Raw genomic sequence first — 14928 nt, 5'->3', positions numbered from 1 at the left:
TGGGTAATTATTCCTGCATATAGTCAAGAATGGAGCAAAACAAAGAATAGGGGTCTCCTGAAGAACACAGATCTGACTTTCTACAGCTTTTTTTTTTTTTCTTTTCTGTGGAATTTCAAGCATGGAAAATTCTGTTTCTCTCTGACTCCAAGGTCATAGTTACTTCATTTGTGTGGTGTCCCACCAGGTTTTTCACAATACTGCAGTGCACTCTGGCTTTTTTCATCATGCATTGATACAGGAAATCTTTCTCTTCTTTTTTACTTCTTTTATTTATTTCTGCAAATGAGACAGTAATCTCACCTTTTGGTAAAAATAATGATTCTGAATTATAAGGTTTGTCTTAAAAAATCCACACTAAAATCTTACCTGTTAGATCTTATACTTCCATGGCAAATTTTTATACATTAGAAAAACTAGCTTAGGAAGCAAAGTTTGCTCATTAATGTATTATTTCAAAATTACTCATGTGACATGAGACAGTTCCTTATTTGAAGCTCAGAACTTCCCTGTATCTCTTGGGTCTTAAAAAGGGTTTGTTAATCCACTTCAGTGCAGCGGGATTTTCTTGCAAGGCACTGATTTGGTCCTTAGGATCAATACGAGGTGAAGGGAAGAAAGGAGTGAAATATTTGCCATGTCTCTCTACTTGTCCCTGATTTTTCTTCTCTCCATTAGTACATCTCTTCAAATGTCTGGTAAGTCTTTGTCCTCTGCTTTGTGTGGAGGTTCTCAAGTTCTTTAATGTGTGTTCTAGTTATCTCCCTTAGTGGGCAGTGAATTTAGATCTAGTCACAGCTTATGATTTGAAAATGTTATGCTCAGCTTGAAGTTTGGTAATATCTGCATAGGCATTCTCTTTCCTTAACCCAGGTTTCAATGTAGTATATGAGTGAAAGGAATATGCCAATAGATGTGGCCATAACCTCGGCAGTGCTGATTCTTGAGAAAGCAGACAAAATCTGATTTCACTTTACTCCATCAGAGGCTAGAAGAGTTCAGTACACAGCAGTGAACCCTCAGCATGCACAGAACTACTGGCTGATGTGTGCTTTGAATTTTTTGGCAGCTCATATAGACCATAGCTTACTTAAAACTCATTTCCAAGCTGAGAACTTTAGGAAGGACTTCAAAATCTCCCATCCATTAGATCTCGCACCCTCCTACTGCTGAGATGAAAAAGAAATGACACTATGTCTTTTCCATGGCAAGTTTCCAGCTAGAGAACTCTGGAAGTCCAGTACTATTGCTTGAATGGCAGCAGGGACCATCCAATGCACCAAGGATCTAATCCATCACAGGGAATTTCTTCTGGGCATGCTTTTGGGTGAGACCAAGCCAGCTCTAACCCATCCTCTGCTAACTTGCCCACGAATCACTGCAGCCAGAGAGCTCTGTCAGGGAAAATATTACCTGGCTTGTTCTGGTCTATAGCCTCTCAGAGCAACAACACCAAGGCTGTTCAACCATTCCCTGTCAGCTTTGGGATGGGAGGGTTATGAAGGCCCAGCTAGGTACTCTGGCCTTGGCAAGAACTCTTGGGTAAAAGTTGATGGCACTGCCGAGTGAGTTAGGTGATGTTACCTGTCACCTGGAAGGGAGAAAAGGGATGCAAGCTGAGATGCAAAAAGAGTGAAGATTTGGAGGAGGTTTTGTTGAAGCTGATCTTAAGAAAGAAACAAAACCCTGATGTTCAGTGTCTCACATTTCTATTTACAAATGTAGTTATTAATAGCACTTAGGATACTGGCGTAGTTTAACTGTTCTTAGAACTGATGATGCTGCAAGTTGTGGCTTCCCTCCTGAGAAACTTACAAATAAAACTCTGGGAAGAAATGAATTTTTGCACAGCTGCTAAAAATTTCCAAGATAATTAACCAAAAATGAAAAATACACTATTTCTTGGTGAGCTGAAAACTACAGTGTTTTTCTGGGCCAAATTTAATTTTTTTTTTAATTTTGAGTATGTAAATGATTTTTAATAGCTCTAAAGCAAAAAAGTACTCTTACTTGCAGAATAAAAGCCCATTTTTAAATATGACTTTGTGGAACTTTGAAGAAATGATGAAATGTAGTGAAGGTCATTTTTGAGATGCTTTTTGAGACCACTGTGGTTTCAGGAGGGATATGAAGAAGAGCAATTTCACTTGAAAGAGCTCTATTTTCAGCTCTTGTGGTTTTTCATTTTAAGAATATTTTCATAAATATCCTTCATACCAATGATTAACTTCTCTTGATTTATCTCTCTATGAACTATATATGCCATTTTTGGGTTTTTTTGGTTTGTTTGGTTTTGTTGGTTGGTTGGTTGGGGGTTTTTTGGGTTTTTTTTGGTTTTTTTTTTTGGTTTTTTTTTTTTTTGGTTTGTTTTGGTGTTTGGTTTGGTTTTTTTGTTTTTGGGTCGCAGGCTGTCATATAGCAACTAATTGCCTTTATCTCCTAAGAAACTTCTTCTTAAATGTTTGCATTATCATTTAATTTTATAGGTCGGGGAATATTTTCAATCTATAATGAAGATAACAAGCTCTGTGCCCAAGCTCAGAACTCTAGCTCAGTCATAACCACCACTTGTGATGAGCATGACGAGTTTCAGAAGTTCAGGTGGGTCTCTCCCACTCAGCTGCTGAGCATGGCACTCAAGCTGTGCCTGGGAGTGCTCGCCAAGGACGACGAGGCGGCCGTCACCTTGGAATCCTGCAACAGGACAAACGAACTCCAGTGGTGGGAGTGCAGAAATGAGACACTTGCAACCCATGGCAAGGATTTATTTCTCAACTATGGCAAGGGGAAGGGGAAGAAAATGAGACTGTCCAAAGTATCCAGCAAAGGGAGCAGGTGGAAAATCCATGGAAGTGCAGACGGTGTGTGCTCTCAGCGCTATGAGGGTGAGTACCGAAATTCCATCTCTATTTCTTGGTAACTTGACTGCCCCTTCCTACAAAGCATGCCACTGCCTGCTGGACAGGCAGCAACCATTTTCTTAGAGTGACATCAGCAGAGGAGCTAATTATAAATAGGATGTAGAAATGAAAGGTGAATATGTCTGTATAGTTTTCAGCAAATATAGCTGTATACATTTCTACATACCTTGTAAAATCCAATTCTTTCAAATGATAGAATAAAATTACAAAGGCCCATCATGCAAACATAAGGAAGAATGGGAATTCTGTTCGTACAACAACAGCAAAAGGAAACCTATGGCTGTTTTAAAATATGTCTGATCAATTTGTAGAAGAGATTATTGTTTTATATTTAGTTTTTATTGTTGCTTTTATTTAGTTTGACCACCAATAATCTCTAAGAAGTGAATATCTAGTTTAGACAGATGGAATTCACAATTAACATTATTTACCTAGTGTTTCCCAGGCCAAATTAAAAAAAAAAGTAGAAAAAAACCAAAAGGAAAAATGGTGCATAATGGTTTAGGATGCAATGTTTTATTACCCTGTAAAAAGACCCCTACAGAGTAAGATCTCCTTTTCCTACAATTTTATGGCTCTTGGGCTATGTAGAGGGGGCATTCAGGATCAAGTAACCAATGTCCTTTTTGTTGTGACACCGGTATGTTGGGAATTTCAATAACAATAGAATACATTTTTGTTGTACACTACAGCTGTTGCACAAGAATGAAGTTTGTCATAATTTTGTACAGACGACAGCAAATTAGAGTGGAGAGTGATGGAAGGGTCACTTCCTAGCAGAGTCCTTGCAAATTTAAAATACAGCTTCCTCTCATGAAGACTAATAAAAATCTTGTGATATCTCCTTTCAACAAGTTTTTTTTCAACAATGCAGGGGAAACAAAAGAGAATATATATATATATATATAATCTAAGGACAGAAGTATATATGTCATGGGAAAAGCTGAGTCACAGGGACCTCTGACACAATTGTCCAGAAAGCAATGGCATGACAAAGTTATACAGAAATTAATTTGAGGCCCAATTAAGTATTTGAGGGTCTAAGTTCTGAATAGTCCATAGTCATACCTGACTGGCACAACCTTTAGAGGTTCAGGGTGACAAAGCACTGGTGTGTTGAGCCCTGCATGACTCAGTTTTGTCCATGGAAAATTGGCTATGAGTGTCACTGTGGTGAGCATGTGATGCCAGCTGACTGTTGAGTATTGATCTCTGCTTTTCTCCATAGACATCTATACCCTGGGAGGAAATGCCTTTGGTGCACCCTGTGTGTTCCCTTTTAAGCACCAGGGGAAGTGGTATGCTGAATGCATCCCTCGGAGGGATGATGCAGACTCTCTCTGGTGTGCAACTTCTTCAGATTTTGATAAAGACCAGTTGTTTGGAAACTGCCCACTAAAAGGTAATATATTTATAAAAATCTCAGGAAAGTTGTTAAGCAAAAGTGCCATCCGCTGTCGTGGTCAAGATGCTCTTGGGATGTGGAAGTAGCATTGGACAGTGAGCTGAATTCTGGCTTTCCTGGTTCACTGGTGGGCTGTGCAACAAGGACATGAGGCATCTGCTCTGCACTCCCACTGTCCTACAGTGTCCCCAAGACTGGTACTTACAGGGAGTATTCTGAGGGTGGTGACTGGGACTGATGGATAAAGGAAGAGGAAACCTCTAGGACTGGGTTTCAAGACAAAAGGAAGTGCAGTGGATAAGGAAGGTGAGATTTGTCATGAGACTGTGGTGTATTATAGGATGGAGGAGAGAACAGGAAGGCTTTAGTGAAGGGAAGGGTGCAGGACACACTGAAGGCAGTGACCTTCACCTGCCTTCAGTGCTCCATACACAAATTCCCTGCCCTTTCATTCCCATTTCACATATGATTGTGTGGAAATGGCAATTTCTGTTTTATTGGGTGGTCTGGAAGAGCATAAGAGGGATCTGAAGGTAAGAAATGGGTGTGGAGATCAAAACTTCTATATAGTGAAAAGAGAAATACTTGTAGAGGTAGAATTTATCAGTGAGTGGGTTAATGTGGACTGTAATGTGAGAAGTAGATGAGTTACATAAATAAAAAGGAACAGGGTCAATGTAGAAAAATTATGTTTATGAGGATAAATAATTCCTTATGTGATTAAAATACTTTTAATACTGAATGGACAAAGTATATATATGTGAGGCAAAAGCTACTTAAAAATTATCAAATCACAAAATTATATAGTTTTAGATTTATTTTCTGGGTTAGTAAGCATGATTATCTTGTCAAATTGCTGGTATCATCTTTTATAGACACCACCCACAATAACTTTTGGAAAACAAATCCTGTGACAGAAACACGCTATCAGATAAACTCAGAGTCACTTTTGACATGGCACCAAGCAAGAAAAAGCTGCCAGCAGCAGGATGCAGAATTACTGAGCATCACAGACCTTCGTGAAGAAATGTATTTATTAGGTAAAGTAAAAATACCCTAAAATAACAATAATAAAAAAATGCACTCTTTAAAATGTAAGTCAGATCCAAGGCTTTAACATGGATACTTATATTTATCTCATAAGATAGGTCCCGGTGACATTCTTATAAGAATTGTCCTTCTCACAAAACTCTGTATTAAAATAATGGAAATAATCTAACTTATACTAAAAAAATATATTACTCATGCTTTAAAATATTATTTCCAGTTTTATTGAATAATTTTAAAAAATCACAGTAATTTAAAACCTGACTATTTATTTTGGCCATTTAGGGCTCACTAGTGACCTGGGCATCAATGCAAAGCTCTGGATTGGTCTCTATGGTGCACTTGACAGTGGCTGGAAGTGGACTGGGGGAAGTCCTTTCAGATACCTCAACTGGGCCCCAGGTAAGTGCACTTTTCTTAAATGATGATCAACCTCTGGGCCAAAATTTCCTCCCCTTCTCTCTCCTTCTCTCCCCTCCCCATCACAGTGATGCTCCTTTGTCACACCTCTTGGGATTTTTCACTCTAAAGAATGATACCCCTGTGGCTTTGCAGCTGCAAAGGTCTTGCACATTCCCTCCTGTGAAGAGGTGAAAAGTTTCACTTTTAACAGGGGGATTCTGTTGCTTTTTTTAAAAGGAAATCCCTCTATGGAATCTGGAAAAATATGTGGGACCTTCCAAGGTAAAAATGGCAAATGGGAAAACCAGCTGTGTGATCGGAAACTGGGATATATCTGCCAAAAGAGAAACACCTCCTTGGATTCTTTCACCATTGCCTCAGGTACACTGTCAAAAGCTAAGGCTGCTTTTACAGTCAGTGAGTAATATTGGGAGGATGTCATACATGAAAAGGCAACATATTGGCAAAACAAAAGGCTTACACTTGTTGATTTGGGTCAAATATTGAGAAGATTTTAATTTTCTGGCTCATTTTAAAGACGATGTCTAAATGTTGTTCAACATTTGGAAAAGAGCCCAGGGTACCAAAGAAGGCAGGATTAGGTGTTTAGCCATGTTATTCAGACCATGAAATACTGATAAGTATCCTCTGCTCTGATATATACTCTAAACCTATATCCTGCTAAAAGATGTGAGCCAGAGTTGATGCTCCCCTGCTCTCTGTGACCCTTTTTGTTCTATTCTGAAAGGAAAAAATCAGACTATGCATCAGGAACCTTTCTCCTGCTGAGCTCTCTTTTTACTTGAGGCAGAGTAGGTCTTAGCTATGTGAAGAAATAGGTGTGCAGTTTCTTAACTGGGAATTCCCAGCATGTAACTGACTTCACAGTGCCTCCCTCCCCTAATATATATGAGTATCTGAGATTATACAGCTCAGGGGAGCATGCATATTCTGTACTTTCTGGCTGTATCCAGGCAGCTCACTTGGAAAGGTTTCTGACCCTGCTAACCATCAAAGCATGTCTGGATGTTGCTCAGGGGAATGCAATTTGCCCAGGTCCAAACCATGTCCAGGGAGCATGAGACAAAGCAGGACCACACACCAATTCTGGGCACACATCCTCCACACATCCTCCCCTCTTCAGTTTGCTCTGTAGGTGCAGAGCATGGGAACTTTCCAAGCAATGGAAGATGGGCTGGCCATACTGAATTCATACCAAGAAATCAGTGTTGAACAAAGTGTGTGGTATTTCTGTGCAGCTGGAATGCCTGGTATAACATTTCTGGTATAATGTAGCTGTGTCTGGACTCTCTGATATATGGTATGGGCTGTGTAGGAGCTCCAAATGTCTCCTGAGCACCTCCTGTTTCCAGAAAAAAAAAAAAAAGCTTTAAAACTCCCCAAGATAGAGTCCCTGAGCAGAAAAAGAGGCTCTTTTCTGTAGAACTTGGCTGTGTCCAGAGCCTCACTGAAAGGGATTTAATGTGGGGTTGTGCCCTGTACATTTGGATGCCAAATTACTCAGTATTTACTTAATCCTGCAAAACAGTTTTTTGGAAGCTCCAAGCACAAATAGGAGGGAAAAGTTTGTTTTTTAATCTTTGTACCCTCAGACTTTGGCTTCTCTCCTCTTTTGGTATGTGCAGTATGTGCTCCAATATTTCAAATTCGTATCAGCACAGATAATTTTATTTTTGATGTGAATAAAACACTGAATAGAATGTCTCATTAATATAATAATTTTTTAGGTGATTCAAAGCATTTTAAATGCCCCAGAGAATGGGTGGCCTATGCAGGTCATTGCTACAGAATTTATAGAACACCAAAAATATGGAAAGAAGCCCAGTCTTCCTGTAGAAAAGAGGATGGAGAGCTGGCAAGCATTCATAATATTGAAGAGTACAGTTTTACAGTGTCACAGCTCGGGTACAGTGAGTATTCCTGAAGATCACTTTCTTTTTTTTTTTTTTTTTTTTTTTTGATCTGGGGTTATGCTGTTTCTATTATTCATTTCATCATTATAACCATAGTATTGTTTTTTAAGTTCTTCAGTCAAAAGTGGGTGTGAGATGTAATTATTCCATTATAAGATATACCCATACCTACAATTAACTTTGTGTTCCCAGAGCCAGATGATGAACTCTGGATTGGTCTAAATGACTTCAGGATTCAAATGTACTTTGAATGGAGTGATGGCACACCTGTGACTTATACCAAATGGCACCATGGAGAGCCAACCCACACTTGGAATAAGGCAGACTGCATCCTTATGAAGGGACAGGTAAAAATCCCTTCCCCACTCTCATATTTTATTCTGGCCTTTTGCCTCCTAAAATGTAAATGTTCATGATTTAAAAAAAAAAAAAAAAAAAGAACTTGGTTTGATTTAGGATATCTGGATATACCAGATCTAGGAAGCTGTGTGATGCACCAGAAGCAGTGCACTGCATGGAGACTTTGTCTTCTCTGAGGCAATTCCCAAATTCCCATCTGAAATTGGTTGAAATCACTCATCATCCACATGGAACGTGACTGATCATAGATGAATAGATTCTTGGAGCATGAACTTTCTCATTTTTTTCTCTAAAACTACTCAAATATATGGGCTTTAGAGTTACTTTGGAGGCACAAACCCAGATTTTATTTTGTTTTCTACTCATTATAAAAAGAAAAGGGTATGTTGTGGAAAAAGACTTACACAAGATATTTTTTCATATTTTATGTTTGGTTTATCAAGCACTTCCTTGCCATAGTCATCTGGTTATATGACCATAATAGATGCTATGCTGGTGAGAATACGGAGGAACCTAATGTTTCTTTCCTGCTTTCATTAGTCCCTGAATCTTTAATGGATTCATTCTCACATCTCTGAGGAAATGTGGCCCTTACTCTATGTATTTGTGAGTTTTGGAGAAAAAACCAAGGCAAGGAAGAGAGCTGAAGCAGTCTCAGCCATAGGAAGACAGAAGGGTTCTTTCTGAGGTTGGATATTCTTGTTGGACCTGAATTGTCTCTAGCTTTCACTTCTCTTTGTGGTTTCTTACAATACTTAGGATGGATCCTGGGCTGACAGTGCCTGTGATATGAAATTTGGCTACATCTGTAAAAGGAAACCCTTGGCTGAAGAACCTGGGGAAGCTGAAGTTACTTACCCAGGTTGCCCAAAAGTAAGTGTAAAACAAAAGCAGTAAAAGATGCTTGTGTATTACTTTCACTCCCATGATAATAACTATGACAGAAGTAAATTATTTTGACTGTTCTTGGTGGAGCCTAGAAAGCTGTTAATTTCATAGGTATTGATACTTAGACAGATAGGGAAAATTTTGCTTTATTTAATGAAATATAGATTGACTTCTTTTTTGTATTCCCTTACAAGTGTATTTAAACTCAGCTCTCTCCTACTGCAGAGCTGATCACTACCCCCATAAAAGCCACTCTCTGCAGAGCAGTCTTTTCAGGGTGTAACACACATGTCAAGGGTTGCATGCCTCCCCAGTTCCATCAGTCTGCCATAGGAATCAGGAATATTTGAGCTGACTGTTTTGCAGGTTGTAAGCTCTTGTAAGAGCTACTAAGGCACTGAGGAGGCAGAGCAAGCTTTACACAGGGAGCTGCAAGGTGGCTGTGGCTGCCAGTCCCAAGGCATAACCACGGCTCACTGTTTGCAAAGACCCCTGGTGTGTCCTGTATCAAGGGGCAAGACATGGAATTATGGTCACAAAAGCTCTGTTTGATTATCCTCTTGGTTCCTTTCATGGCTTTTGGGCTCAGTTTTGACTTGGGGTGTGGCACTAGTGTGGCTTTTGGAAGTGCACAAAGCCATGCAATCTGACAGCCTCTCTGCACATCTCTGCTTTTACACTGACAGGGCTGGATGAAGCATGGCTTTTACTGTTACTCCTTGGTGCAGCTGCCAACAACATTTTCAGATGCAAAAAAAGTTTGTGAAGAAAACAAAGGTTACCTGGCTACTGTAAGAGACAGGTATGGAAACATAATTCTTGTCCTCTAATGTGTGTAACCAGGATGGAAGTATTAAACAGAAATTTCTTCTTACTTAGCAGTTATTCACAATGTCTATCTAGTGTGACACCACTCTTTCCCAGGAAAATTTAAGGTAGAGCTGATGAAGTATTGCATAATACATCAGGGGCTTTAGGGTCATCAATACAAACATTCAGGCTGTTGCTACTACACTTACGTGTTGTTGCCTATGGGAATTAAAAAAATTGCTCACCTGATAACAATCCCAGATTGACAGATTGTTTTCAAACTCTTTGAATTAAAAATAAACATATAAACATGGAACTATTTATTTCTCTTCAATTTAAGATTTTCAGCCTTTTTTGTTTCTTTCTTTGCAACAGCCAGATCTGGAAGAATTTTAGAATAAAAGTAGATTTTTTCCCCCACAGTAACAAGATTTAAAGATCTAGAACTTGTCATAAAGCTCAGTAAAATACTGTAGCTCTTACTTATACAGAATGAGAAATATATACACATTACCTTAAATATTATTTGGCTTGTGTTCATTGCACAGTATAAAAGGTGAATAGAATCATCCTAAATTCTAGATATAATTTACATTGGCGAAATATAAGGAAAAAATTATTTTTTATGATAATTAGAAATATAGAAGTAAGATAATTACCCTTGCTTCATTTTGTACATATTGACAAATCACCTTAAATTTACCAGATTTGCTACCATGAACTGTTTGAAGAAATGAATAAATTCTGATAAAATGCGATACAACAGTTTGGTGTTTACTCTTTGCAGATATGAACAAGCTTTTCTGACCTCCATTATTGGATTCAAACCAGAAAAATACTTCTGGATTGGTCTTTCAGATGTGGAAGAACAGGGAACATTCAAGTGGGCTAGTGGAGATCCCGTCAGCTTCACTCACTGGAATGTGGGAATGCCTGGTAAGTGCCATGGGGACCATTGAGTTCCTGCTCTGGGGAATGACAAAGTGAGGGTTTGAAAGCTAAAAAGTGGTTTAGAAATTCTGTCATAAAGCAGCAGAAAGGATAATGCTGCTTTCTATTTGTGCTAAAGAGATAGATCAGGGATTGTGGTAACACCTGCTAGAAGATCACTTGGGACTGCACATGTCTGTTGGTATCATTAGGTTTTTGTTGTTTGATGAGTATTTTTAAGTAACTCCTAGCATAACATAAGAGAAACTCACATTACAAAAATCTTTTAATGATTAATAGGAAGGCATATGAGCTATTGTGAGCTACTGATATCCAAATACAGCAAGAACAGGTTACTCCTAAATAAGCAGCAGATATTTTGAGAAGATGCAGTCATCAATAAAATTTAACAACTTTATGTTTTATGAAGGAGAGGAGTCAGGCTGCGTGGCCATGGCAACAGGACGTTCAGCTGGATTATGGGATATTTTGAACTGTGAAGAGACAAACACATTTCTCTGCAAGCAGCTGGTGGAGGGAATCACTCCCCCTCCTCCTCCTCCAACAACATCCCCTCTCCTGTTTTGCCCAGAGGGATGGCAGTCTGTTTCTCAGAGCAGCTTCTGCTTCAAAGTAGGTGTTTCATTTCTGAATGCAAGTGTTTGCCATTTAAATAAGAATATATTTTGTTCATGCATGGAAGGTAGATCCCTGCCTATTTGACAGACAGTCTGTGGTAACGTGTCTCCCTCCAGCCATCCCCAAGTGGTATGGCTGGGAAATGTTGGAAAAAAGCTGTATGTGTGTGAAGTTTGGAGCCACAGGAACTCTGAGATGACAGGAAAGGCAATAATCAAATTTGATAGACAACCATAGATCAAATGGTTAAACAATTAAATAGTCAGTAATAGAATGAGACCAGAAGATCAGAAGCAACACAGAAGACTACATTTGTATTTTTAAATATCTGTAATATTCAATACAGTATCTAATTGCCCACTTTCTAGATTTTTCAGGGAGGAAGGGAAAAAATGCAAACATGGTTTGAAGCAAGAGATTTTTGCAGAACTATTGGAGGAGATCTTGCATGTATCCACAGTGAAGAAGAACAAAACCTGATAGCTAGACTGTAAGTATTTGCAAAGTCCATCATTTAAATAGAAGAAGAAAAAAATTTTTAAATTGCCCCTCTGAAAGACATAAAGGATTTCTGATGATCAATTTCTACTTTACAAAGATGTTGTAAAAAGTGGCAGGAAAAAATGGGTAAAAAGAGGTGAAGAAAAAGTTTTCTTGACACACCTCTGGGAAGGTGATGCCATGCACTAAAGTTGCCTGAACAAAAACAAAATTGAGAGAAGAATCATCAAAATTGGTTTTAACTGTAGTTAATTCAAAGAGATAAAACAGATTTTCTTATCTCATTTGCAGCTGATCAGTAGATAAAATATTCTTCATTAAAAGAATGCTTTGTGCTGGTTTCCTACCTTAACTAAGGGGGCAAATTGGAAGACTAAGAAAAGCCTGACCTATTGATATGATTGTATACATGTTTATATCAAATCCATGAGGGCAGGCATGTCTGAATTTGAATGCCTAAGCTACTTAGTGGACAAGACCTTTAAATACATTTTTTTTTAACTCAGTTTTTGTGGACTTATGGCATTTGTGATCTTTCCCATAAAGTTCTGTGTTTCACTGCTTCCTGGAACATGTAGTGCCAGGCTGTTTTCCCCCACATGACAATTGAATGATTCCTTTATATGATTGTCTCAAATTATACTTAGAGTATCAAGTGTGCTGACAATGATATAATGCTGTACATTCCCCTTCTCTGTTTCATGATGTGTCTGATTCTCTCTATTTGTAATCATTTAGAGACAGAGGTTATATTCACTATTCTTACTGGATGGGTTTAAGTGCCTTGGACTCTGATAGTGGATTTACATGGAGTGATGGCTCACCAGTGAGTAAATAATTTGTTATTCTAGCTTTTTGACTCTTTCTTTTTCATGTCTCTCTTGGCAGAAAGCTCTCATAACTCCTATATAAAATACAAGTACCCTTAAGTCTTTAGTACCTGATTCCTTTGCAGGAATTAGTGTTAAATCTTCTATTAGTTCATAGTTATAGATAAAAATACAGCATTCACAGTAATGAAAGGTGGTGGAGTCGAGCTCCTGCTTCAAGCAAGTCTGATTGGGCTAATCTCTATATTCCCATTCATCATTTGCTGCAATAAATAATTTTGTACATTGACACCAGTTCAGCTTTGTTGCCCTCATTGTCTTAAGTAGATCAAGCTCTGCCAGGCCCAAGGCCATATGGCAGCACCAATGGATTGTCTTGGGCTGGAACATCTGAACAGGACAAACAACCCAGAAATCAGAGAACATGTTCCTTTTTAGAGCTTGACAGGAGAACATCAACTCTCCTGGTAACAAATGGGGCAAGAACTTCTGATTGACTAACATGGTTTATAAACACACAGATGAATTATTCTATTCAAGTGTCATGGACTTGTCCTTAAAAGGTCTGGCATTACAAAACAAGATGAACCATGAAATCGAATGAAGTACATTCTTCTTTAACAGAATGATTGTTTCCTCTTAAAAGGAAAATAGTAACAAAGTTGTGTTTTCCCTACAGGTAAATTTTGAAAAATGGTCACATGGAGAACCAAACAATTATGATGGGAATGAAAAATGTGGCGTGTTTACTGGCTATCTCAATATGAACTGGAATGATTTATTTTGTGAACACATGCTAGACTTTGTTTGCCAAATTAAAAAAGGTAAGATAACTTTCTCTCTTTAGCAACTTTTAGAGGTAGATGAGAACATCCTTCCAGGTCAGATCACACTATCTACATGTGTTAGAGACAGCTGTGCCATCCATCACAATAAAACAGTTTATATATATAATTTCAGTAAAGGCAGTTGAAAACTATTAATTAATCCATGAAATACACTGGCAGGTTTGGAAGGTATATACAGTATGTTGGGGAAGAGAAACACAGCAGCCTAAAGTTGGGCAGTTTCTGTAAGCTTAACTTATGATGAGCTCTAACATGGTGTTTGCTGAATGTAGCCCTTTTTTCATATATTCTGAGAAATTCTGTGACAAAAACAAGCATATACTGAGTAACCCTTAAGATTATTTGTAATTAAAATGCTGACTACTGTGTAAATATATTGAGAGAGAGCTGAGAAACATAATATACTCAAATATTGATTTATATTGCAGGAACCTCACCAAAACCAGAGCCTAATTCCACATTCAGTAAGTCTTGTGCATCCAATGAAAAAAATTTAATTAACATGTAATGATGTTAATTTCTATTACAGGTAATTAATGTTTCTTTTGCAGATCATGAATATGCTGTTGGTGAAGATGACTGGATAATATACAAACACAAGGAATACTACTTCAGCAGAGAAGCGATGTCTATGGAAAGAGCCAGAGACTTTTGCAAGAAGAATGGTGGTGACCTTGTTGTCATTGAGAGTGAAACTGAAAAAAATTTTCTTTGGAAATATGTAAGAAACCTGTTTGTTTGAAAAATGCACCATTTTCTGTGAACTGAGGCACATTTTTTCATCTTGTTTGTGAAATATTAGAAAGTGGTCCCAATCATAAAAAAAAAATCAGTTCCACCTTTCATCTTTCATTGGCTTATCTATTTAAAGCTTTATTATAATAATTATTTTAATAGCTTGCTATACATAGACAAATTCTCAGCTTCCTTTCAAGAATGGTCTCAGGGTGCAACTTTCAAAGACTTTGCTCTGTTTAGCTGAAAGCTGCAATTACTAATTATGTTTTTTCTAACTCATTCTTTTCACAGAATTCAATAAAAGCTCTTTGTCAAAGTAGATCTCATATTGGCAGCAAAAGGTTTAAGTTAGGATGTTGTCTTATAGCAAAGGAATGGCCTGGTGACGATATACTGTTTTGGAATAAAATAAAATAAAATTTTATTGCATTCTTTCCTCCACATGACTAAGTACAACCCCCCATGATTAACTGGGAGCCTTTCAGCAAATTCTCACAATGTTTTCCTAAAACCCTCAAAAATATTGCTATAAACCTGCTTAAGAGGTCATTCTTGCCTTCTTAACATAGCTTTTTTTTTCTCCATTTTTTTTTCAGATAATTTGCACCTTTTTTTGGTTGTTGTTGTTTTTGTGTTAGGTTTTATTTAATTTCCGATAGTTATATACTGAAAAGT

General features: G+C 37.9%; 1 protein-coding gene across 1 annotated transcript in view; it reads left to right on the top strand.

The window, feature by feature from the left end:
- Nucleotides 1-574: 574 nt before the first annotated feature.
- The window catches only part of LOC136558300 (macrophage mannose receptor 1-like), a 31497-nt gene continuing 17143 nt past the window's right edge, over nt 575-14928 (top strand). The window contains exons 1-17 of the mRNA XM_066552651.1: nt 575-698; nt 2487-2885; nt 4150-4323; nt 5202-5366; nt 5659-5775; nt 6013-6156; nt 7524-7706; nt 7902-8056; nt 8829-8942; nt 9644-9759; nt 10555-10703; nt 11128-11330; nt 11705-11826; nt 12576-12663; nt 13347-13491; nt 13944-13979; nt 14067-14236. Coding sequence (XP_066408748.1) covers nt 638-698; nt 2487-2885; nt 4150-4323; nt 5202-5366; nt 5659-5775; nt 6013-6156; nt 7524-7706; nt 7902-8056; nt 8829-8942; nt 9644-9759; nt 10555-10703; nt 11128-11330; nt 11705-11826; nt 12576-12663; nt 13347-13491; nt 13944-13979; nt 14067-14236 — 2541 coding nt within the window. The 5' untranslated portion in view covers nt 575-637. The remainder of the gene's footprint in view (nt 699-2486; nt 2886-4149; nt 4324-5201; nt 5367-5658; nt 5776-6012; nt 6157-7523; nt 7707-7901; nt 8057-8828; nt 8943-9643; nt 9760-10554; nt 10704-11127; nt 11331-11704; nt 11827-12575; nt 12664-13346; nt 13492-13943; nt 13980-14066; nt 14237-14928) is intronic.

This window comes from Molothrus aeneus, chromosome 1, assembly GCF_037042795.1.
Source record: "Molothrus aeneus isolate 106 chromosome 1, BPBGC_Maene_1.0, whole genome shotgun sequence".
NCBI classification, from domain to species: domain Eukaryota; kingdom Metazoa; phylum Chordata; class Aves; order Passeriformes; family Icteridae; genus Molothrus; species Molothrus aeneus.
Note: the sequence above shows the minus strand (reverse complement) of the source record. Positions and strands in the feature narration are given on the sequence as shown.